The 25,262-nt window shown below is 57.9% G+C and overlaps 1 protein-coding gene across 1 annotated transcript in view; it reads right to left on the bottom strand.

The window, feature by feature from the left end:
* MICAL3 (microtubule associated monooxygenase, calponin and LIM domain containing 3) overlaps window positions 1-25,262 on the bottom strand; it is a 76,486-nt gene that overhangs the window by 35,172 nt on the left and 16,052 nt on the right. The window contains exons 16-23 of the mRNA XM_090258262.1: window positions 24,660-24,743; window positions 22,153-22,251; window positions 20,600-20,656; window positions 18,539-18,646; window positions 16,111-16,218; window positions 15,374-15,560; window positions 8,647-8,735; window positions 7,897-7,984 (exon numbers count right to left, since the gene is read on the bottom strand). Coding sequence (XP_090114388.1) covers window positions 7,897-7,984; window positions 8,647-8,735; window positions 15,374-15,560; window positions 16,111-16,218; window positions 18,539-18,646; window positions 20,600-20,656; window positions 22,153-22,251; window positions 24,660-24,743 — 820 coding nt within the window. The remainder of the gene's footprint in view (window positions 1-7,896; window positions 7,985-8,646; window positions 8,736-15,373; window positions 15,561-16,110; window positions 16,219-18,538; window positions 18,647-20,599; window positions 20,657-22,152; window positions 22,252-24,659; window positions 24,744-25,262) is intronic.

Below are 25,262 nucleotides of genomic sequence, written 5' to 3'. Positions count from 1 at the left end.
ATCTGCCGCCTCCTCGCAGGTCTGGACGTGGCCGGACAGAGGCTCTGCCGGGAAGGGATTTTCAGTCCCCTCTGCGCTGCCAGGGCCCATCAGGGGGTCAGAGCAGAGGTTCAACAGAGCGTTCTGAATAAATGACCAGAATACAAGTTCTAATGCTGCACAATTAGCTGAACACATTCTGGTCTCAGTTCCCTCATCGTAACACAGACGCCTGAAGGCCCCGCGTCTCTCAAGGAGCTCGGTGCGGTGTGGGCCCCGAGGCAACAGGGCTGCACTGCGTCCGGGCGAGTCTGCCGGGATGGTGACCCCTCCCGCAGCACTGAGAGGGCGGGGTCCCTGTGAAGACGCCTGTGCACCGGAGCGTGCAGGGCCAGCTCCAGGCACCCGCACTGGGCAGCCGCACGGCATGGCCTCTGAGCCACAAGTGACTTTTAACATCTGGGGGCTCCGGGCCCAGTCAGGTCAAGAACGATAACCCCACATTCCCACAAAAGCTACGTGGAGTGGGTTCCTTTTAAAGATGCAAAATCTCCCCAACAGCATCTTCTCAGCCCAACGTAAGTTTCAGAAAAGAAGGGAAATCACCTCCAGGAAAACCCACAGAGACCCCTGATCCCCACGTCTGTCCTGGCCACACTCCATCTTCTCTGAGGGGATCACTGAGACAGGCCTGGGGCAGGCCTTGTGCACAAGGACAGAAACCCCAGAGGGACCGGGAGAACCAGGGCCAGCGACACACTCGGTGACGGACCTGTGGCGGCGTCAGCAGCTCTCTGCTCGCCCACAATACGGCCTCTCCTGCACTGAGGCCCTGGGGTTGTGGCTCCACCAGTCAGACCCAGACGCGATCCGGGACCACCCTTGACCCTGGCTCAGCCCACGATAAAGCCAGAGAACCCTGCTTGGTCCTGACGCTCGGTGTCACAGAAACCCTGTCTGTGACAGTTTCCCTTCCGTCCCAGGGGTGGAGCGTCCACCCTGCCGTCTGCGTGGCTGTGTGCCCATCTCCACTCCCGCCAGCTCCCGTGAGAGGTGGTGAACAAACACGTGAAGCCACAGGACAGAGCCCGACACCCGGGTCCGAGTACTGCCGGTCAGCTCTCGCCGGCACAACCCTCGTTTTCCAGTCCCGGGGACAGCGGCTCCCACGGGAGCCTGACCAGCACCAGCCACCCAGGGAAACAGCAGTTTGCAGTTTGGTTTCAGTCCTTATTTCTTCTGAGGAAGAGACATGACTGGTGAAGGGGGCTCTTGGTTGTCAACACCAGCAGCCCCTTGTCACGTTTCAGCAGGGGGAGGCGGTGGCCAGCTCTCGGCAGCCCTGCAAAGCCGGTGACCTTGGCTCTTCCCTCCTGCAGCCTGTTGCTCCCCGTGAGTCTGGACGCCCCACGTGGCCTGCTCCCCGAGGCTGGGCCTCCCAGTGCCGGTTCCCCAAGACAGGCAAACCCCGCTAAGAGGCAGGCAGGGAGCTGGTTTAGGTGGAACTCTAGGATAGTATTTACTTTTAGAAGAACCTACTAACTCAAATGATTGTTGGGTTGGTAGAACGGTGGGATGGATACTGTATAGCGGGTCTCTCTTCAACACTGGCCTTTCTAGATGCTGACTTAGTTCTGAAAACAGGGAGACAATCCATGAGCTGTTATAGTTCTATCCTAGTTGACATCAGCTATTCCTTGGTTACTAGGGTAGATCTGCTCCTTTGAGACAAACTCCCTTTCAAGGCCTCCGTTAGCGTCGACCAAACGACACATTTTAGGTTTGAATTCTGAGCAGCGGCCAAACGCTGAGGTCGTCTTTCCAGATTCATATCTGTGGTGTTCCTGACGTTATCAGCCTTGAAACAACGCGAGAACCGGATAAGAACATTCACTGAGGCCTTTGCCAGGGCAATGGTCCCGATTCTGTCCTGTTTGTTATTGAACAGCAAAACCCACAGCAGCCCTGAGACCCCCGGGCTCCCAGCCCGGTGATGCTGGTCTCCAGTGACGACCGGGGGCCCTTCCTGTTGGCAGGGTCGTCTTCCCTCGGGACTGGGCTGTGGCAGGGACCCAGGGCCTGAGCTTTGCTGCTGGCAGGGGCTGTTTAACGATCATCATCATTAAAGGCCTGTGGCTTCAGGCCAGGCCCCGTGAGCTCAGGCTGTACAGTGGAATCACAGGGATGGCGAGGGGACAATCCTGGCGCTTGGCAGAAGTGCAGAGTGAAGAGCGCAGTCAGTGGGCATCACGGGGAGGATGCGCAGAATGAACGAAGGTGCGTGGGCCACGTGGCCCCGGGAAAGCCTGCTGTACACAAGGCAGAGCTGGGTCCTTGGACTCCCTTCTGCTGAAAGGTGTCCCCAAAACTGCCTCACGCCAACGAGGGGCCTCTGGGAGGCAGAAGGGGTGCTCTGAGGATGCCGCCCTCCTGGTTGGCAGTGACTCCCCTCTTGCCCATGGTCTTCTTGGAGGCCATAAAGTGCCCCAGAAATACTCAGAAAATGTTCACAAAGTAGGCAAAACTGTGTGGGAGCTGACATACAGGAAGTAAAAGGAAACAAGAGTCCATGGGGCGGGTGGAACCTGGAAGTAACTGAGAGCCAGTGGTACGAGCTGGGAGGCCCGCCTCTTCCACGGAAGGTGTCCTGTGCAAAGGGCCGTTCCCTGCAGAGCGTCACGGGGGAAGAGCCAGGAAGCAGCCGACGTGCGCGCAGCTGCAAACTGGGTGGTGGTTGGGGGACGCAGCCGCCAGGCCTCCCCCGGGTGGGACGCCCTCCCCACGGCTCCCACGCGGCTGGCACGTGGAACTGAGAGCTCTGCAAGGATGGGAACCCTTCCTGACGCTGTGCCTGGCTGCTGCGTCCGGCCCGGCCCTAGTGGGTATTCTTCCCTCTGGGCCTTAGGGGACCCCTCTGCCCTGTTTTCAGTATAAAGTGGGTCCTGTCACCACGTCTGCACTGCGGGGCCCCTCCTGGGAGCATCTCTATTAGGGGAGATTACCAGGGAATCTAGGAGAAAACAGACCGGACTTCAGAAGCGTCTGCCAGAAAACGAGGCCCGGGCTGTTCTCCGGGTCCTCAGGCGGGCAGCAGAGTCCGTCTGCGGCCACACCTCCCGGAGATGCTGGCGTGCAGCGTCCCAAACAGTCACACTGCCAAGGCCCCAACCTGAGGGTCACGCAAATGTGGGCCCCCCCCATCACCGACTTCAGTGCTGCGCCCCGCACCCCTGTGCTCCTCCTCGCGGCCTTGTGTAGGCACCTGGATACTGACCGACGGACTTCAGAGAGTGGAGAACAACAGACTGCAGGCTGGGGGGGGGGGAGGGGCAGTGGAAACGAGGAGGCCGGGGGAGGCCACTCAACCTCCTCACCAGGACAGTCTGAACCGGCGGTGCTGAGGGTCAAAAAGCAGCAAATGTCCGTGTTCAGGCTAAGCTGCGAGCTCTGCAGGGATGCAGACTTCCTGCCCAGAGCACCCAGGACCCTGCCACTCAGCTCTGTGCGTCCCAGGAGGCCAGCAGGCCATGGTGACACCAGACACCCAGGTCCCTAGAGCCCAGCAGGAGCAGAAGTGGCCCTGAGGCCCCCACAGTGCCTTCTATGGTCCCTCAGTGCTAAGGCTGGCCGCCGTGCCCACACGGGAGGCCGCTGCTACAAACGCACAGCGCCAGGCTGGGGTGGACAAGAGAACCGGACGTCCCAGCTCAGCGTCTGGGCCACAGCAAAGCTGGCGTGGGTGGGAGGCACCAGCGGCAGGGTCGCCGCACCTCAGGCATGAGGACGAGGGGGCGGGCTTGCTCCCAGTCCCTGCGGCCACCAGAGCTGGCAGCAGAGGCCATGTGTCCACACACGTGGACGTGCCATGGAACTCCCACCCTCTGTCGGCTTTGTCTTCGGCTCTCATGCTGGCCGGTCAAACGTGGGACATGGGGGCATCTCATCCTCTTCTACCGACAGCTGCTACAAAGTAAAACATCTTCCACCTCACAGGGACCCTGCCGCTAATGAGCATTGCATTCCAGGGGTAAACTCACAGGTTCCCTCGGTCACGCAGCCCGGCCGCCTGCCCGCCCCGCCCTTCCCACTCTCCAACCAGGAAACAGGAAAGGGAAAGAAAAACTCAGAAACCTGAAGACTGTTTGGAGTTTATTCTCTTAAATAAGAATGGTAACATTTGTTAAAAATAAATAAATAAAAGCACACCTTAGTTTCACAGAACAGCAGAAACAAAGTTACACAATTAAATTAAGAACTCACGAAGAAACACACCAAACACTCAGACAGCACAGGGTAAAAACAGGGCAAAACAAAGGCTTTGGGAAGGACAGGCAGAGGTGGTGGGACCCGGGCACCCGCCGCTGCCCCCGCCCCACCCGTTCCTCTACGCAGAGTGGAAGGGCGGGAAGTGGGGACTGGTAGCAGAGCCGAGAACATAGTGGGGGGAGGGTCTGGTTCGCTGCGGACCCTCACACACGGAACCTGAGCTTCCCTTGTTCTGAACCTGAGGCTAGGAGTGTGCCCTGCCTGGTGCCTGAGCTGCCGACCTGAGTCCCCCTTGCGTCCCCCCTGCACGGGGGTGTCGGCTGCTCTGCTCCCTCCCAGGCTGAGCGGCCAGGGCTGTGCTGCACCACGTTATGATCCCTTGATTTCCAGAACCGAGGGACAAGGAGTTGAGAAGCAGCTTTGTGACTATTGTCATTATTACTTAGGTCATAATATATAGATACCTACTCATCTATGTGAAATTAAAGCTCTATAAACAGACATGTGTATATGAATAAATACCCACACATCGCCACTGACTATGACTCCCAGGGCAGGGCTGGGGCATTAGGCTGGTTTGCAGAATTGCTTTGCAGAAACGCCCGTTAGGGACTCGCAGGGGAAGCCAGGAGAAGATGTCCAGACAGGAGCCAGCCCGTGGAGGGTGCTTCCAGCTGGTGTGCAGAGAAAGGCCTGCGTGTCTAACGCCCGCTCAGCATTGGCGCCTGGGGACAGGCGGGCCCCCTGCCGGGCAGTCCTCGCAAGACCCCTTTTAAGTTAAGGTCGCCTCTTCCCTAAGACGACAGAAGGTAAAGGGTCTCTCCCATGCTGCCCCGTCGCCTGCACTGGAGGAAAAGCTCTGCATGCTGCTGTGATTCCCCACAGCGGGCACCCCTCGTCTTTGGTTACCCACTACCTGAGATGTGAAGGGGACTCCTCTGGACAAAGAAAGGGCCCCATAACCTGCGACTCAGGGCCGTGCACCCAGGAGGAAAAGAGCGCCTGCCTGGGGCTTTCTCTCTGCCCGCCGTGTCCAGTCTCCCCTGAAGTCGGGGCGGGTCCTGGGGGGCCCAGGAAAGCAGCTCCGTGCCAGGGTCCCTAACCTGCAGCTCCGCAGCGTAAGACACTTGAGAACTAAGCATTTACAGGTTTTGAGAGAAGAGAGGGTTTCTTAGTAAAAGCACACAACGGAAGTACCGTAAACAACTCCCCCAGCACTAAATCAGGCAGCACTTCCAGACCAGGTCACCAGAGAAAGAAGACCCTGCTGAGCAGGCCCAGAGGCCCATCTTTGAACTCGTGGCTGCTCGTGTTTTTGGTGCCAGCAGTGGTTTTGGCGTATGGGGGAGAACCCACGGGAGAGGGCAGACGCTGCGCAAAGACAGGGAGGCAGGGGGCACTACCACCGTGGCGTGTCCCACTGGCTCCAGGGACGGAGTCCAGGGGACGGTGTGGCTGCTCACGGCAGAACCTGTCTAGGGCGCAGTGGGCCGCGTGGGCCCCGGGCCTTGGCGACGGCTGCCGTCCGCAACACATTCAAGGATGCAAAACCCCTGAGTTTTCCTAAAGCTTTTTGGGAAGATAATTCTAGTTAACCAAGCAATGCTTCACTTGGGATACAAAGAAGGAAATCCCTAACAGAGGAGAAAAGGAAATCTCCTCTGTGGCAAAGTATCAAGACCACCCAGGAGACTATGCTCCTTTCCACAGACTGCTGGCAACACGCGACGCCTTCGGAGACAGTGCTGCTGCCGGGACCTAGCTCAGACCCAGGGTGTCGCTGACAGAGGCAGATGCTGACTGTGGCTCATCAGCCCCGGGCATGGCCTTCCCGCCCCCAAGAGGGTCCCTTCAACTGGGGACAGTGCCTGCCTCCCTCACCCGGGGGCTCAGGCTGTGGTTTCTCTGAGACGCACAACCTCAGCCCCTTGTGCACAACAGGCAAGTTGCCTTTAGAGCCAAGAACCTTGGGGGCTGATTTTTCCTTGGGGCTTTGATTTTTTCGGTTGTTTTGATTCTTTAACCACGTTGCTAACTCTGATCCCCACGCCCCAAGATCGGGAGTTCACTTTGCAAAGGGTGTGACTGTCTAACCAACCTTCACCTTCTCTCCCTTCTTGACGGGACCCCGAAACCCATGATGCTCTGCACCTGGACAACGAGAACGGCAAGCTGGACCCGAGAGAACGGAGTCAGTGCAGGCTGCTCAGAACACCCTGAGCCCCACCATGCCCGCTCCTCCTAAGGACGGCTCTGGACTCCACGCGGAAAGTAAAGCTCAGGTCCTTCAAGGTGTTCGACTTGAGTACCAGCCTCCTTGGAAAACCTGTCTCTGCTGGAACGAGACCTGGTCAGAGCCCCACCGGTCGCGATCCCTTTGGCTATTTTCTCTGCCGGCGCACCCCATGTCTGCAAAGGGCTGCCAGCGCTTCATTAGAGACAGAGTAGAAAGGGCTCAAGGTTTCGGTCTTTTGTGACTATAAAATGGGGGTCCTACCGCAGGGCACTGAGAAAGCCTCCCCAGATTATGAAAGTGGCCTGCGCAGGGGAAGGGGCTCGTTCGCTGCACTGGGCCTCCTGCCACTGGGCCGGCGGTCAGCCAGCCCCGGCTCGTCCGCTCTCCCAGACGCGCACACTGACGCACGCCAGCTCCCCACGGGGGAAAGAAGCGGCCCTGGGCCCTTTCATCTGAAGGCTGAGTGGGTAACCTTTGTCTTTTCCCACTCCGCTGCCTCCTCCATAGTCCCTGGAGTAAGCTGACCTTTACTTCCTACGCAGCAGGTTTCATGCATCTTTAAATGGCTGCTCAGACACACTTGCCTTGTGTGAGAGGAAGTGAGTGACAGATAGACGCAGGGCCTTGCCGGCTTCCGCCGCCCCGCTCAGCGGCTCTGCACAGGCTGGCTGGACACAGGGCAGAGAGAGGCAGTTTTAAGGGGAAAAGTGTGGTGCCCATGAGCCCCTAACTCCTGTCCTGAGATGACAGCAGCTGCTTCTAGGGGCAGGATGGTGCGGTCACCTCCTGACCCAGGAAACGGCAGCACAAGGACTATTAGGGCGCAGCCCTCCTGAGAAGGTCAAGTGCCCCAGTTATCAGGACACGGCACGTCCTTCAGTGGTTACAGGTCAAAGAGCAGACAAGGGTCAGTCTGTCTAGATCCCTAAGCAGGCAATGGGATGCAAGAATTTTAAGTTCTGGTGAACGCAACTCCTGATTGTGGGTGCTCACTGCAACTCCACGCTCCACAGGAGTCCCAACTAGACTTGCACGGAGCCCTGTGGTTCGGAGCTTGCGCCTGATTGGTGACAGAGCAGCTGGTGTGGAGATCCTGGTAACTGGGGCAGAGCCTGAAGCGACCCCTCCGTGTGTCTGATGCAGGGGTGGTCACGCAGACCAGACAGTGCCCCTGCCGGCCCCGGCCTGCCCAGGAAACTCCCCTCGGATCTGCACCAGCACCTCCGAGAGGCCGTAGAGGAAGGGGACTCCGAACGCAAGCAGCTGGCACATGAAAAAGGAGTCCAGAGGGTTCTGGGCCACGTGATGCCCCATTGAGGAAATGCCGCTTTGGAGGTGCTGGCTCACCCCCCTGGCCTTGTCACACAGGCCCAGCGAGTGACGCACCACCCAGCCAAACAAGGAAGCGAGGCTACCTGGAGTTCTCTCTGCGGGGCCGGTGGCAGCACTGGCACGTCCACTTGCATCCACCGTGGGGCCGTCCTGCAGCACTGCTCGGGCCTCCTGGGAAAGTCGTAGGGGAAGAGAGGTGAGAGCCCGAAGCACAGAGCTCAGCTGGCAGGGCAACTGACTGCTGAGCTCACTGCTGGCCCCCGATGGCCCAGAGCCATGCCCTCCCGCACAGGAGGTCTGTCTTTAGAAAACCAGGACCCGGTCCACACACACGAGGAGTCGGCACCCCGCTCCACCCACCAGACCTCCTCCTTCACGCCCCTGCCCAGGTGACGTCGTGCAGTGAGACACAGGGAGGAGCCAGTGACTCTCATTTACAGAAGAGAGAGACAGGGAGAAGGTTTAGGTAAGTAATTCCCAGACAAGAAGTGGAAGAAGCGGGCAGACAGCACAGGCTGTTTACAGCCAAGTCCTTTTCTCAGAGATGCCTGTTTACGAAGGCCAGGCCCCCTCTCCACAGAGCGAGCAGGAGGGAGGGTCTGACACCTTCACCCATGTCCAGCTCTGGGGCAGACAGACCTTGGCCCCGGAGAAAGGCCCCCTCCCAAAACTGGACTGCGGACGCTCTCCAGCAAGCCCTCCCGCCCCAGGACGGGCAACTCCATGTCCACCCAGCAGGCGCCGCGGCTGCGTCCTGACTGGTCCCAACACTGAAGCAAGCAGGACCTGTTGCCCAACCTCCCCCCTAACGCCCGCGAGCAGATGAGCCTTACCTTCCCAGACAGAGAGGGCACGGCTGGCCTCTTCCTCTGCGCTGAGCCGGACAGGCGGTAGCAGTAGTGAGGTTTGCAGTAGAATTTACCTGTAGGCAGCAAGGGGCAGGGGACAGGGGTGTGAGCGTAACTCTATGACTTTGAACTTGACTCCTGGCCATGCAGCCTCAGGCGCCATCACCCTGCCCCGACCCTCCCAGGGCTCCAGTTTCTTGTCCCGGAGGTCCGCCTCCCTAAAACTTTGATTTACTTAAACAGGGGGCTTCCTCTGGATATGTGAAGCCACTGGGCCGCCCCCGTCAGTGCCCGGAGCAGAAAGGCGAGGCTGGCGGGGGTGGGGGGAGCCCACAAAGCAGCAGTGTGTGCAGAACAAAGACGGGTCACATGAGAGGGGACAGCCTTTCTGGGGAAATCGAGAATTAACACAGGCGCAGGGTGGAGGCGTGGAGTCTGCAGGGGGCGGCACTGGATGCCAGTTAACCCTGATGGGCCCCTCGGCCCACACGGCTCAGGCTGTGCCATAAGACCCCACTGTGTTCGCACATGGTGCAGACGGAACCCACAGCCCTGCGGTGGGCCGTGGACAGTGACGCAGGAGGAACAGAAAGCCTTCGAGTGCACAGCACATAACGAGGCCTAAATACTTAAAACTGTTTCCTAGCACAGCACAAATATATTTCCCACATTCAAAGGTTTGAGAAACACTGACCTTGGTTTTTCCCATGACGCTAGGGGTGGGATTTAGTCACAAAGGGTCATTTTCCCCAACTCTCCATGACTCCCACGCACACAGCCACGGCTCCTGAACACGACAGGGCAGACCTGTCACAAGAGCTGCTGATGCAGACCAACCCCAGCCTCCCTGCACGTCGGGAGAAAGCGCAGCTCTGACAAGTGAGCTCCTCTGTTCTCAAAGTTAACGTAAGAAAACCTCACAAGAATAACAATAGAAAAGATCAATAACACTAAGAGCTGTTTTTAAAAAAAGAAACAACAGAAACCAAACTGACAAATCTTTACCAGATTAATTTAGAAAAAGGAGACAAAATCAGAAACGAAAAGGATACATTACAACTGATACCATAGAAATTTAAAGGACGGTGAGAAACTACTGTGAACAATTCTATGCCAACAAACTGGGTAACCTAGAAAAGATCAATAAATTCCTAGAAACACATAAGCCACCACTAAATCACGAAGAAACAGAAAACCTGAACAAACCAATATCAAGTAAGCAAATTGAATCAGTCATCAAAACCCTCCCCCTGCAGAAAAGCCCAGGACCAGGTAAATGATTTCACCAGTGAATTTTACCAAACGTTTAAAGAAGAACGAACAGTAATCCTTCCCAAACTCTTTCAAAAAGCTGAACAGGAGGGGACACTCCAAGCTCCTGTTACGAGGCCGCATCACCCTGAAACCAAAGCCAGATAAGGACACGACAGGACAGAACGTTACAGACCCACAGAGGCAAAGCTTCCCAGCAAAACGCCAGCAAACAGAATCAACTGCACAGGGAAAGGGCCAGTCGGCAGCATCCCCTGGGCTTCACCCGGGGCTGCGGGATGATCTACGCACACAGGTGAGCTGAGTGAGACACCACGTGACCATCACAGAATGAAGACCAAGATCATGGGATCATCTCAATGGAAGCAGAAAAACCATATGACAAAGCACAACATCCTTTCGTGAGAAAATGCTCAACAAAGTCAGTCTAGAAGGAACATACGTCCACATGATAAAGGCCACACATGACAAGCCCATGGCCGACATCACGCCCAGGGGTGGAAGTCTGAAAGCCTTCTCTCCACAACCAGGAACAAGACGGAGATGCCACCGCCCACTGCTGCTCAGCGCCGCCCGCCCGCCCGCCCGCCCGCGCCGCCTCCAGGACAATGCAACAGCCGCATCCACTCAAAAAGGAAGAAGGGAGACCGTCTTTGTTTGCAGGTGATGTGATCTTCTATGTAGAGATTCCTAAAGGCCCCCCGAAAAATCTTCTAGAACTAATCAACAAATTTAGCTGAGTTTCATGATACAAAATCAACATAAAGAATACAGCTGCATTTCTATAGGCTAACAACAACACACCTGGAGAAGAAATAAAACAATCCCACTTACAACAGCAGCAAAAACAATAAAATGCTTGGGAATAAATCTGACCAGGGAGGTGAAAGACCTGCACACCGGAAGTAATGACATGTTGACAAGTGAAATGGAGGAAGACACATGGGAGAGGATCCCAAGTTCATGGGACGGAAGAATTAGTATTATGAAAATATCCACACTACCCAAAACAGTCTGTGGATTCAACACGACCTGAGAAAACACCAAGGGCATTTCTGACAGAGCTAGGAAAATCAATCCTAAAATTTATATGAAACAGAGACCCTGGATAGTCAAGGCAATCTTGAGTCATCATACACCTGATTTCAAACAATATTTACCAGGCGGTACTAGTCCTAACAGTGTCCTCATGGCAGAAAAAGACACACAGACCAATGGAACAGAATCAGGAGCCTAGAACTAAACGCACAGACAGTCCACTGATATTTGACAAGCAGCCAAGAATACTCAACAGGGAAGAGTCTCTTTAGTAAACGATGCTGGGAAACTAGGAAAGAGCAAAATCGGTCTCATGCAACTTGGAAAAATAAATCTGGAATGGCTTGGAGCCACAGGTGTAAGACCTGAAACTGTATAACTCCTGGAAGGAAAGGGGACAGACCCCTGGACATGGGTCTTGAAAGCCACATTCTAGACGTGGCAGCAGCACAGCAGTGAGCGAAACGTGAGCAGTGGGGTGCGTTCACCAAGGGCTCCTGCAGCCCCAGAAACCACCCACAAAATGCAAAAGCAACTGACTGAGTGAGCCAAGATATGTAAATCACGTCTGACAGTAGTTAACATCCCAACTACGTAGGGAGCTCACACAGCTCAATGGCAGAACCCTAACGACCGGATCAAACGATGGGCACAGAAACCAGTTTTCCGGAGAAGACATACAAATGGCAGTCGGTGGACGAAGGGGTGGGCGCTCAGCGTCACTAATGGTCAGAGGAATGCAGATGAAAACCATGAGGTGCCTCCTCACACTTGTCCTGGGGCCGTCAACAGAAAGACGGAAGGGTGCTGGTGAGGACGGGAAGAAAGGGGGCCCCATGCCCTGCTGGTGGGTCTGTAAGTTGGTCAGGTCACTAAGGAAAACAGTGTAGAGGATCAATACATTAAATCAAGACAAGTGTATGATCCCACGCTTCCACTCCTGGGTATTTATCCAAAGACACTGAAATCATGGTAACAGCAGCATGAATCACAAGAGCCGAGAGGTGGGCAAGCAGATAAAGAGGACGCGGTCACAGACACAATACAGCATTACTGACCAACACAAAAAGAACACACTCTTGTTTGCAACACTGTGGATGGACCGTGAGGGCACTGGGCTCCGTGAAGTCAGTCACAAAGGCAAATATGACATGATGCCACTTACACGTGTCATCCGGGAAGACAAGCCTAGAGGACAGCTTGGTGGCTGCAGGTGTGAGGGGTGGGGATATGGTCCGAGGGCACGAGGCCGGTGAGGGGGGTGTCTAACGTGCAGCGGGGGGGCTTGTAGCTCACAGCACTGGACCAAACGTTCAGTGCTGTTAGAGGAGTGCACCTTTAATGCTGTCTCTTCACAGAAGAACCAGTGACTATGTGACAGAACAGAAAGAGCCAATACTATGGCGGCCACCAGTTTACAATGAATAATGTATCAAATCAACATGGCGTCAATTCCATCTCTGTAAAGCTGGGGGTGGGGGAGGAAGTGCTGAGGGAAAGAAGGTCCTAAAGTCAAGGCGAAAACCAGTCCCACGGGCCTAACGAAAGGCAACTTTCAAAAACATCCCAGAAACTTGTTTTTTCCAGGAACCTGAAGTCAAACCGCAGCTTAAACACTGTCTGCCTTTCAACGTTTGTGCGAACGGCACGGCTTCTGTAACCCGGAGACCCACGTCCCCTTGAGGACAGAGGAAAGGAGACGAGCTGTCCTTACACCCCTTCACGAACTCCACTGACCTGGTAGAGCTTTTTGCTTCTCAGATTCATTACAGAAGGAGCTCGTTTTACCTGACTTTGACCATATGCCAGATACTATTAAACCTGTTCAACAACAACTCACTTAGTCCTCAAAACCCAGCAAGGCCAGAAGGCGCAGCAGCCTGGCCCGAGTCACTGTGACAAACAGAGTGCAGGTGATGGCTGAGCCCGTCGGGTCACTGACTGCATGTGGCCTCTGAATCAAGGCGCCGTGGTGGTGAAACGGGAGTGGGCGGAAAAGGGAGCTGGAACACACAGAGGGCTGCAGGTCACCTGGGCCGCACTCCCTCATCAGCCCCTCACCAGGCGCCACGACACCCCAGGATCCAGTGTAACATGGGAATGGCCCATCAGGAAGACAGGCTGGACTCTGTGCTGGTGAGGCCAGCAGGCCAGGTGTGCGGACGTCCCTCTGAGGATGTATGTGACAAGACATCCTGGGAAGGAGGGGGGACATGCACTCCAGGGGAGGAGACAGTGAGGGCCAAGTCCTCAGGCAGCGAGGTCCCCATGTGTCCAGAATGGACAGGAGACCAATGTGGCCGGGCATAGGGATCTGGGGCGGCAGACGAGAGGCTCCACCCAGGAAGGCTGGATCCCGTCTGCACCACAGCAGACACGGCCTGGGGTCATCTGATCTGTGTCCCCAGCTGCTTCGTGGGGCCAGGAGGACCAGCGGCCCAGGCTCAGCTGCAGTGGTGGTCAGGGCGGGCCTGGCCAAGCTAGACGGGGCCCTGCACAGACCACCTCAGCAGGTGGTGTGCTTCTTCTCGAGATGGCAGGGGAAGATCCAGATACTGTCTGGCTTGGAGTTCTTATTTAGAGTTGGCAGCAAAGCTAAGCTAGTATTTGGCAACAAGAGTAGCTTACTTTTAAGGCAGCCTGCCTCCCAGTAAAAGCTGAGAGGAAGAGTAAACAGGGACAAGGGTGAAAGATGCATGTTTTTCTGAAGCGTGTAATTCTCAATTTACCACTGGGGGTTGACATTGGCCCAGAGTTCCTAATCCCAGAATGTCTGAACTGAAAGGGATTGCAGAGGGCAAACATGGACAAGCCACTTTTAACTCCTCTGCATTCAGTTCCCGGACTTGTGAAATTGCAATAACACCACCAGCCCCTGGGGGTGTCAGGGTGGACTGATCCCACACACACCCAAGGGCCCGGCAGAGTGCTGGGTAATCTCCTTTGCCGGAGCCACAACTTCCCCAGCTTTTTCTTTCCTGATCTGAGGCTCTGCGGTTCCAGTTCTGAATCCCACGGTGATCCGCTTGGAGAACGCGCTCTTAAAATCCCGTTCTTTGGTCCAGTGCACCAGTTCTTTGTGGAGAGGCTGATGCAGCTGATACACAGTTCGCCCGGGGTCACGTTGGGGTGCAGGTTGAGTCCCACTGTCCCCCCCAACTCCAGGTCGAGAGCAGTGCCACCCCCCCACCTCCCCGCCCCCCACCAGGCGTGCCGGCTCTTCCCTCTGCATGTCTCTGAGTCCAGCCTGAGGTCAGATCAGTCATTGCAACAGCTCCCGAGTGTCCCGTCTCTGGCCTCCTGCAAAGTCGTAACCTACACGACGTAGCTGTGTCCTCACCACATACTCTGAGGTGGCCCTGAGGCCCCGACCACACTCTTACCGTGTCCCCGCGAGGACGCGCCGCAACGAGCACCATCCACAGGCAAACACAGCTGTGGACCCACTGGCTAGACGCGAGGGTCCCTCTTTCCAGGCAGATGACACAGGAAAGAGGCCTAACTAATCCAAGCATCGGAGAGCAGCTGAGAAGACATGGGTGGGCTCCACTTCCCAGCCCAGTCCTTGGAGACCAAAGCTGTTGTCCGAAGGGCAGGCGTGTGGGCGGAGGAAACACTGGGGCCCTGAACAACACCCTGCCCTCACTGGGAGGCACTTCTGGGCCCAGGGGTCTGGACGGCGCGTTACCTCCTCAGCCCACCCCGTGGCTCCATAACGGCCTCTCCTGATGGCCTATCCACACATGACGAGGACAGTCTGCGTGCCTCAGCGCCCAAGTCCTAACCGCACATGTCCCCCGCTGTGCTGTGTCTGCCCTGAGGGACCCATGGTCACGTTGTGAGGACCGATCTCCCTCCCCTGGGAGTCAGGGGCTTTCGCTCCTCTCGAACCTGTGAGGCTGCCTGGCACAGGTTCCTCTAGCAGCCTGCAGGCCAGGGTGGAGTCCCCGTGGGGGTGGTGACTATGGCCCATTAACTGTGGCCCCACAGTAAAGGACGGTGGCCCTGGGCCAGGATCCTCCCTTCCGCAGAGATGCTGCAGCTGGAGGGGGAGCCCTGGGCATTCCGCCGTCCACGGGAGGCCAGACCGAGAGCCCGGGGCAGGGGATGCAGTTTCAACGTGGTGCCGCCGAGCTGAGACAGGACTTTAGTCCCCCTTTCTCCAAAGTCCAGACAAGACTTAGGCACATCCTGCTCCCGGTATCCAGAGTCTGGGACGATGGGAAATGACTCAAGGACGTGCACACAGTTTTCATCACCATCATCCCCGAGGAACACGAGGAGGGAGCCCCATGACTTAGGGTTTCTAAGCATCTTAAAGGAAAACAAAGACTAGGGGGAGATGAACGGAGAGGGTCAGGAGAGGCAGGGTGGTGGCACGCAGGGAACGAAACAGACTCACCGTCCTCGGTGTCGTAGGCGTAGGCTGACAGGCGCAGCGTGGTGGCACAGTACTCGCACTTGAAGCAGCTCCGGTGGAAGAACTTGCCCTCGGCGCTCAGCCGCTCCATCACATAGACCCGCCTCTGGCAGAAGTAGCATGTATCACTGCCTCCCAGGTTCTGTGGGAACTCCTTCTTCATGGAGCCCTGCGGTGGGGGTAGGGGGCATGTCAAGGCACTGTCTCAGGCTCACCTCTTGGGACACAGGCCTCACTATGGGACCTGCTGCGAGGCAGGCTGAGATGCTCCCTCTGCTCCTGGCCCTGCCGAAGTGACTGTCCCGCGTCCCCCACAGCGCTAGGCACCAGGCACTGCTGAGTCCATGTGAATCAGAGGCCGAGAAGAAACCATGAGTCCGTTTTATAGTTACATAAAAATCAAACCACATTATTTGGGCAGAATTGCTTTTGAGAGTCACATAAAAATGCCTATTAAGTGTTTACACAGTTCTGTGTGGATGGGGGGCCTGGACTCTAGAGCAGCCACTTTCAGAGAAGGCAATCAAGCTTCCCCACACTGTGTTCCAGCTGAACAGCCATCAGAGTCCCAGGAATCCAGTTACAAAACCCAGACCACCTCGGCAGTGAAGCCCCACTTGGCACACACTGACTCCCGTGCTCCACGGTTCCAGAACAGGCAGGTGTGGCTGCCCCAGCTGTGCCACAGGTAGACACGGCATCCATAGGACATAGCTTACCAGTTCCTTCTTGTCTAGAAGGGCTCTGGGCTGCTCTTTCCTTTGAAGCTGATTGGCTATCTGCTCAGCCAATGAGCTCACTCCACCTGTGTACATCTTTATGTACTTCTATTGGTCAGAGATTACACAATGACCAGAAGGGAAATGAAAAGGAAAAAACAAATTAAGAAAAAACTATTGGAAAGGTGTCCAGTGAACACGAGGTGCAGCAGCAAACCATGCCCACACGGTGTCCACAAGCAGGGAAGCACAGGTGTCAGTGTCCACACGGAGTGACGGCAGAGTGGGGAGCCGAGCCCAGGAGGGGAGGGCCTGGTTGGTCGTGTCTGTCTGGAGAACAGTGCTGTGCACGGGGGAGGGCAGACGGGATGGATGCAAACACGGACCAGAGTGAGAAGAGCCTACGTCCTAGTGACTCAGATCACACGGAGAACTCGGGAGGGCTATGCCGTCCCGACAGCAGCGCCCGGCTGACAGCAGCTCAGGGGCCAGGGTTCAGGAGGGCCTGAGGGTTATTTCCTCAGTTAGAAAGCTCATCCTTGGAAAGGCGGACTCTCTACGTGGCTAACAGATAACCTCCTTCCTTCGGATTTAACGCCTCACTCGTAACCCCTGTCACATGCACCCGACATTCCCGGGCTTGTCTGGAAGACCCCAGTCAGCCCATCTGTGCCGACATTTCTGTGCTGGGTGCAGGCCCCCGGGCGGGGCAGCCGCTCAGGTTCAGCTGCAGTGCCCACCCCCCCACCCAGCAGCAGACAAGTGTTCCCTTCAGTCTTGGGAAGTCAGAACATGTTTCTAGCCCTAGTTGGTGAGGTTCAGTGGACTGAGCACTGGCCTGCAAACCAAAGGGTCGCCGGTTCGATTCCCAGTCAGGGCACATGCCTGGGTTGTGGGTCAGGTCCCCAGTTGGGGGCACATGAGAGGCAACCACACGTCAATGGTTCTCTCCCGCCCTTCCCCCCTCTAAGAATAAATAAGACCTTTAAAAAAATGTTTCTATTCTAGAGGAACTTTTCTTATAGGTTGAAAAAGATAAAAGACCACCCAACTCAATCCTCTCTCCAGCAATGTTGAAGACATAACAGGAGGAAATGTCCAACCTCAACTGCACACCTTCTTGCTAGGGGACCCCACTTTGATCCTGGCCTTGGGGAATGAGTTCAAAGTCTCGCTGGCCGTCCTTTGGGGCCTCCACGTCCAGGTGACCCTTCCATGTGGAGACAGCCAAGATACCTCATGCATGGGACACTCCTCTCCTGAACTATGTGATGTAGAGCTTGCAGGAGCAGCTGACTTGGGGAGCCGGTCATTGGGGTTAGAAAGCGTTTAGAAGGACAGACACATAAGCCATGTGCAGGGAGTCACCGAGCAGGACTGACAGGACACACAGGGAGCCCTGGAGGGAAACCGCCTTTACGTCAAAGTGGGTCAGCGACTCTCCAAGGTTCAGCAGGAACTGAAGAGCCAACTGCACGTCAGTGGTTGAGAAAACAAATGGCCTTCACGCTAAAACTTATTTAGCTCAGGGTCCCCAGGGGAGCTGAGGCAGAGAGCAGCCAGCACCGGCAGAGCGGAGCTGGTGCGTGGGGGCGGGCTTTGCGCGCCTTTAACCTGCAGCGGGCGCCTAAGGGCCTGGCCCAGGGGTCAGGTGCGAGGCTGCTCCACGTCTCCCACACCCTGACACCACACCCGTCACAGCAGCCTGGGGTCGGCAGGGACAGCTCAGGGCCGGCTGTGTGCAGAGGCCGTGGTCATACTGAGGCCCCAGGGACGTGGCGATGGGGACAAGCGTCCCCCCAAGAGGAGCTGCGTCTGCCTCTGGTGTAAAGAGCAGGCGGCTTCCTCCCTACGCAGCCATCACCAAGCTAGTCCGGCTGCCATCGCCCACGTGCCTGCTTCCCCTGCCCCTGCTGTGCGGCCTGCACGGGCCTGAGCACAGGGCGCGAGACAGCAAGGCTGCGACCCTCCGTCCTCTGTCCACGGCTGTGCAGCTGGTTCAGGCCCACAGTCCTTAATGACCACAACTCAGCAGGAACCCAGGACTCTGCGTGGTTCCGCCATTTGAGAGTTTCAACTGACCCGTGAACACACGTTAATATAAAGACACCTGGAGCCGATGGCTGATAAGTGTTTACGTTATTGATACAGCTGAACTGTAATGAAAGTGCGTTTATGTCCACAGGACCTGATCCAATGAAAGCCAGCAGCCCCGTTAACGCAGGTGCATGCTTGCAGACGGCATGTGGAAAACAGACGGACACGCGACTGTACGCGCGCGCGCGTGCACACACACACACACACAAACCCCCACAGGAGATGGGTCAGTTATGAGCTCTGCCACTGCCCTGGGGCCAGGTGGTACACGGGCAGGTGGGGTGAGCAGAGGCAGGGCACGCAGAGCTCTGCCCAGTCCCAGGCCTGCTACCTGTCGGAGGGAGTCAGAGGAGGGAGAGGCAGGGCGGCTGGCCGAGCGGAGACTAAGAGAAAGCTCCCACTGGTCTACAAAGAATCGACGAGAAGGCTCAGGCTCTGGCTATAAGAGACAAGACGGAGAAGAGGGTCAGAGGGAGCGTTGCGTCTCACACTGACCAGAACCTGCAGAGCCAGCCCCTCGGGGCTTGTTTCTCTCAGACCACGACCAAGTCACAACGCGGCAAAGCAACGCTCTCAGCACCAGTAGCACGCGTGGCTCGCACGAGGCCTGCCTGCAGTTCGCCCCCAGCCTGCTCCCAGGGCCGCCGGGTGGGGCTCGCCCACAGAGCCACAAGCCCCCTGACGTCCATCTGCTCTTGCCTGGTGCCCCGACTTCACCTGCCCCATGTGGACACTGGCTATGTGACGGCTGGGGCGAGGGCGGGGTCCTGCTCCCCCGACTCTGGCCTCTGTGGAGCTTCTCACCCCTGAGTGGGGTTCTCCTGGGCAGGAGAGTGAAGTCGAGGGGAAGCTAGTGTCCCACACACCACAGCCAGCAATGTGGCTCTTCCTCCTCCTACCGGCAGAGCTCAGAGAACCCGCCCAAAAGGAGCCGGCCAGACCCCAGCAGTCTTCACAGGAAGAGACGTGAAGCCCTGGTCTGGCGGCATGTGGCACGTGAACAGCGTGGGCAGGGTCCCCGCAGGGACAGGCCTGTGCAGTCCCTGGAGACAGAGAAGGTGGCAGAAGCTTCAGCAAACGAGAACTGTACGGTTTCCCAGCAGCCCACACAAAGGTCACAGCTCAGAGGGGTGAGGCGTGAGCGTCACCAGCCTGCGCTCTCAATGCCTGGCCAGCTCACACGCCCGGAGGGGCTGGGGGAGGCCACCGCAGAGCAGGACGACCCACCAGAAGGTAGGAGAGCAGATGAGCTCCCTGGGGGGCAGGGCAGAGCAGTGGGGGCTCGTGGGGAGGGTGGGCCGGGGGTGGCGAGTGTGCAGGCGCGGCCACGGGATGTCCCGCGAGACCCTCAGAAGCAGCAGGCCGGGGCCCTGCACAGACACCTTGGAAACCAGCCCTCGGGGAGAGGAAGGACAGCGCCCTGCAGCCTCCCGCCACCCTCTCCTGCGCACAGCGGCCCGGACGCCAGCTTCTCCTTTCATGCCACACCCCCCCCAGCTCGTCCTCTCAGTGAAAACCTCCAACACCTCATTAACTGCGTCTTCCCCAACAGGGAGGGCGCGGCCCCGCTCACTGGAAATGCAGAGGCTGGCGCACGGAGCTTGTGCAGGGAAGCCGTGCTCCGGGGGCCCGACCGCAAGCCTCTGGCTCCATGCAGGCCCAGGGACCCGGCCTGGGACAAGCTTCGCACCAGGTCCGAGGAGCCACCACGTCCCTGCGCAGCCAGGACTGCTCGGCTCAGAGCTGAGGCAGGAGGGGTGGGGAGGACGGTCGCAGGCCCATGTGAAGTTAGTGCCTGCACGGCCATCTTCACAGGTAACAGCAAAGACAAAGAGCTTTCACCACGGAAGCGGCCTTTTTAAAACGGGCACCTCTGCTTTCCATCAAAGCATACAATGGCCCGGGGTCATCGTTCTCCACCCCTTCGGTGTCTCAGGGAAGACTGGCCAAAGCCTTTCCTTTGCAACCCCCTCTCATCACACCTCCCCACCCCCCATCCTCCTCACTCGACCGATCTCACGCCAGCCAGAGCACACTCAGTATTTCCACCTCAGGCCCCACTGCTGTCCGAAGAGCTGAGCAGAGGCCCCCAGCTTGCTGACCTAGCCCCGTGCCCTAAGAGGTCATGCACACTGGAGTGGGAACGGGGGCTGCCACAGGCACCATGGGACCCTTTAACACGACCCAGGCTTCTGGGACCTGTCTGATCCGAGAGCTGGGCGGACGCTCAGCTGCGTGTGCTGCTGGCACCGTCACCACTGGGGGCTAAAAGGATGCCGGCTCTCAGCTGGGTGACAAGAGCGTGCAACGAGCAGGGTGAGAAGGGCCATTCCCGCCCCTGCGTGCCCTGTCCGTGTGGCCTCAGCAATCCAGGCCCGGGCCGTGCGTTTACCCGCTTGTGGTGGGCGCTCTGCTTTCCACGGCGGTCGGCATCACAGTACCTGTACGTCTGTTGGCAACAAAGTAGACATTTAAGCTCCATCTAAAGCTCTATTTGGATCTGCTAAGTGACAGCCAGAAATTCAGAGTTAATGTCAACACAAACCCCCGCCCCCCACCAAGCCCCAGCCCGAGGAACCCCAATCCCACCGACATCACACCCGTGCCCTCAGGACAACGCTGTGCACAGCCGAGCTGTCCGCCTGGTGCCCGCGAGGGCAGCTGCTTGATGGACAAGGACTAATCAGCGCAAAGGTGGCACAAGACCAGAGACAATAGGAGGCAGGTCTGGGGGGAGGTGGGTTAGGAGGGGAAGCTTTCCAGAGCTGAAAGGTGGAAGATGTCACACCATCCAGAGGGGACAGCGGGGCGCAGAGGCCCCTGTACAAGAGCGGGGGGCAGAAGCAGCACTTACAAAAGGGGGACAAAGGGGCAAAGCCTGGAAGGGTTTCCTGTGAGCAGGGAAATGCACATGCTGAACAGGGACCTGGGAGACGGGGCCAGGGCTGCCTGTGCTGCCGCAAGGGGACACGCATGTGAGGGCCATAGGACAAGGTGCCTGGGGGTCCCGTATGGCCTCGCACTGGGGACACTGGCCCAGAGCTTCCGCTGTGGCTCCTCTGGTCCAGGCAGGACAAGGCCAGAGTTGGGCCTGTGTCCCCCTGGGTGGGCCCTGCCCCATGCCTCAGGCTCCTCCTCCGTGAGATGGACAAGGTTCCTGTGAGAATGGCCCGAGACCACCCAGGGAGAGGACCTGGGCCATGGTGCCCGCCCTGCATGTTGGCTCTCATGCGGAGACAGGCACAGGGAGGCCACAGCACAGCGGCCAGCTCCAGGCCCAGGCGCAGACGGGGCCTTTGGAATCCAGGCCCGTGACGGAGGGGTCACCTTGAAACAGGGCACCTCCCACAGGCCCAGCCTCTACAACTGGTGTGCTACTTTACAGGGAAACACAACAAAGACCAACTTTGTGGAAGAGAGCTCGCTAGCACCGTATGCCTGCCGCGGGCTCCGCTGCAGCGCGGTCTCGCAGGGCGGGCCTGGGGTGGGGGTGGGAAGGGCTGGGGTCTGTGGCAGAAGTGGCATCAGCAAGAGGCAGGGCTCAGAACCAGAAGGAAGCCAGCCTGCAGGGCAGTCCCACCCAAAGCTCCCAAAATCTCATCTCAGCTCCATCCCATGAGCAGTGAGGCCAAAGGGGCTGCTGGAGGCGGGGTCACATAAACACATGTTCCTTCCAGGGCTCTGGCCTCATCTCTGACAGCGCAGTTTGAACTTCAGGCTGAGTGAGGAACTGTATCCCCAGGACACAGAACTGGACGAAACCCCCCGGTCTGAATGCAAGCAGCACTCTCCTGAGGTCCAGTCGGGAATGTGCCCGTGTGTAGCTGTAAAGGTTGCCTGCTGCCCCTGGTCTACCTCATGACAGTTATCACTGGAGAGAGGGGTTCTGACCGGGGCTGGCAGGCAGATGACACAGACAGACAGGGAGCATGCACACAAGGTCACCTGCTGGCCGCCACGTGCCCCGCAGGGAGGTGGAGTGGGGGGTGGAGAGAGTGTGATGACTTTTTTGGGACACGTCCGCGAACGCTCCTTTCCCCGCCGCTTTTGCACAACAGACACAAACAGAGAGAAGACCGGTGAGACTGGCCATGCTCCAGCTGGTTCCGGAAGGACCAAGGGGCCCTGCCCTGCGCCTCCACCCCCCTCCCCCAACCCCCCGACACCCAGCACCATGTGGTCAGGGCCCAATCACGGAGCAGCCCCTTCTATACATCAGGGACCCAGGCCCTGTTTTTCTCAGCGGGTTCCATCTGGGAAGTGGGTTAAAGCAGGGAGGAGGGGCACCCAGGCCACCACACAGGGGTCTGTTGCACCCCAGCAGGAGCAGAGTAGCACTGGCCCTCAGGGCTGACTGAGAGGAGCCCCTGACTCTGCTCCTCTCCCCAGACCCCTAACTCATATTCGGAAGGCTCTGGAAAGCTACCAAGGAGATACAAGTGCAGGAACTAGGACGTAAAAACTGAGTATCTTTCACCACCTGAAAAACCACACCTGTGCCCACGGACACCTCCCTACCCTGCCCTCTCCCTGTACCCCTTCCCTGTGAGAGCCCTGTGGGAGTCAGGAAACAATCACCATGTGCCCCACCTCCCACACACCAGGCTGGACAAGGCACCGTGTGCCTGTCTATGGGACCCACTGCTAAGATCAAAGGACAGAAAAGAGGAGACAGGGACAGAACAAGAAAGTCCCTGGCAAGCAGTGCCATCAGCCATCCTCCAGGCTAACTGGTCCCAGGTCCACCTGGCCGGCTCTGCGCGCTCTGAAGACAAGTGAGTCAGGACCAGGTGCTGCCAAACACCCCACACTCCCGGGGGGAGGGCGGGGGGGGGGGCACAACCAGGGTGATCAGAGCAGAGGGCCCAGTGCCCCCCGCCCTCTAGGGCCTCTGTCTCCAAGTGTCTGAGGCATCACATGGCCTAGTGACCTATCTTTTTTGGAAAAAATTTCCAAGAAACTTACAAGGCCAAGATTCCTGAACCCATCCCGTCCCTGCTTGGTGTTAAGGAAAAATTACAGGGGAACATGGTACGAGTCCTCCCACAGCCAACCAAACGCACAGCTCCCACCTCCAGAGAACCAGGGCCTCGGGGGACTTCTCTGCGCCCGGTCGCTCACCCACCCCTCAGGGATGGCCTGACTGTCAGCGCTGAGGCCCCGCCCACAGAGCCTGCGAGAGAGGCCATGGTGCTCTGTCACAGACTGGGACCGTCTGCTTCATCAGCGGGAGACGTGCGGACCCCAAACACAAGCTCCCGATGCCCCTTCCAGCCACGGCCTTCACCAGGACAGAGCGGGGCCAGGCCCCTCGGGTCACACTTCCTGCCCAAGACATCCCCACACACTCACCCATGGTGGCCCAGGCACAAGCCACAGAGCCACTCGCTCACCCGTCCGCATGGGTGGGAGCCGCCCCCACCTTCGCTGCCTGTGGGTTCCATGAGGTCTGGACCTCAGGTCTAGCTTAGAGGTCACGCTGCCCTTCAGCAGACACTCAGCCAGAGATCACCAAGCCTTCAAGGGAAGGGAAGGGAATCTCCAGTGCAGCCCCCCACCCCCAGAAGGGCCCCCAAGCAGAGGGACGGGGGCTGCTGGGCTCCTTGAGCCTGGACATTGTCCCCAAACTTCTACCTCAGTCTCCAACGTGGCCTTGTGTGAAAAGACAAGTTAGAAAGAAACACTTTGCCCAGTAAGACTCTGCTGCCCGCCCCTGCTCAGTGCTGCCCAGCGGCAGCTGGCACTGCAGCACAGGGGGACCGAGGGTCCATCCCTCTGACCTCTCGGACCTTCACTCCTAAATGGTGCCAAACCCGAGGCACGTGCAGGCTGCTGTGGCGGCTGCTGCAACACGGAGGGGCACACGGAGGCCCTATCCCTCCCCTCTGACCTACTGTTCACTGCTCACGGGACATAGCTGCCAAGAGGTCCTACAACCCTGTTAGCGAGAATTTCTAAAAGGAGCGCTTTAACCGTAGACACAACACCAAGAAAACGCCCATAAGCCTTTGTCCAGGATCTGAAACAAATAAAACTCAGAGCTCAAGACGGTTTCTTGGATGACATTTTCCTGTGTGGCATGAAAGGCTGCCCTGCCCCACTCTCAGGCCATCCCCTCCAGTGGTCACTAGGGCCCCTTAGCCAGCAGCCAGCTTGGGACTAAGTTATAGCAGCAACACCCCAAAGGCTAGAGCAATGAGCGACTGGCCACAAAGCCCCAGCGAGTTCCAACACCGAGTCACGGCCCACCCGCTAACGGGATGCTCACCCCAAGGAGTGACAGGAGTCCGCAGTGCAACCTGGGCTGCTACCCTCCCCAGTTGTCACTGAGACCAGCAGACAAGTCCCAGGCCTGGCTGGGTTCAAAGGGCAGCCCCGTCCGGCCGGTTCAGGAGAGACATGGCAGGAGCCTGCAGACAGCACCCACTCTGGTCCTGAGGCAGGTCCTTTACCTGTTTCCACTGTGGGGTGGGAGCAGGGCGGCCCTGCTCGGGCGGGCGGCAGGACGGCTGGCCAGCCCCACGCACTTGTGTCAGCTGCGACACAGGCCGCGGGGGGTGGGGACAGGACATGGAGACAAAACAGAATAAAATATATTAAGGTAGGAGACACAAAAGGCACTCGTGGAGGACAGACACACACCTACGTACTGGGAGGTATGGGGTAAGGGAGACGTGGAATTCATGCTCAGACAGCTGCACTTATGAAGGAAACAAAACCCCTGCACTGGGAGACGGAAGCTGCAATTCTCCTCCTCCTCCTGAGCTCCATGCTCTGAGCCTCGGCCACTCACTCTGGTTGGGAAAACTAATCTTTCACTGAAAACCAAGAATGCCAGGTCCCTGTGGCAGAGGCGGCCAGCCTTCCCAGGAAGGGGGCGGGGCAGGCTGCCGGAGCCAACAGGCAGCAACAGGCACCGTCCTCTCGGTGAGCCGCAGCTGGGGCTCCAGGTGAGCTGCCCGCAGAGGCCAGGCCCCACCTCCATCCACAGGACAACCGCTGACGCAGCGCAGAAGGAGGCAGGTGACCTGGGGTGGACCGCAAAGCCCCAGCAC

Source organism: Furipterus horrens, unplaced genomic scaffold, assembly GCF_987537825.1.
Source record: "Furipterus horrens unplaced genomic scaffold, mFurHor1.1.pri manual_scaffold_12, whole genome shotgun sequence".
Taxonomy (NCBI): domain Eukaryota; kingdom Metazoa; phylum Chordata; class Mammalia; order Chiroptera; family Furipteridae; genus Furipterus; species Furipterus horrens.
The sequence above is the reverse complement of the archived record's forward strand: the minus strand, read 5'-3'. Positions and strand labels throughout refer to the sequence as shown.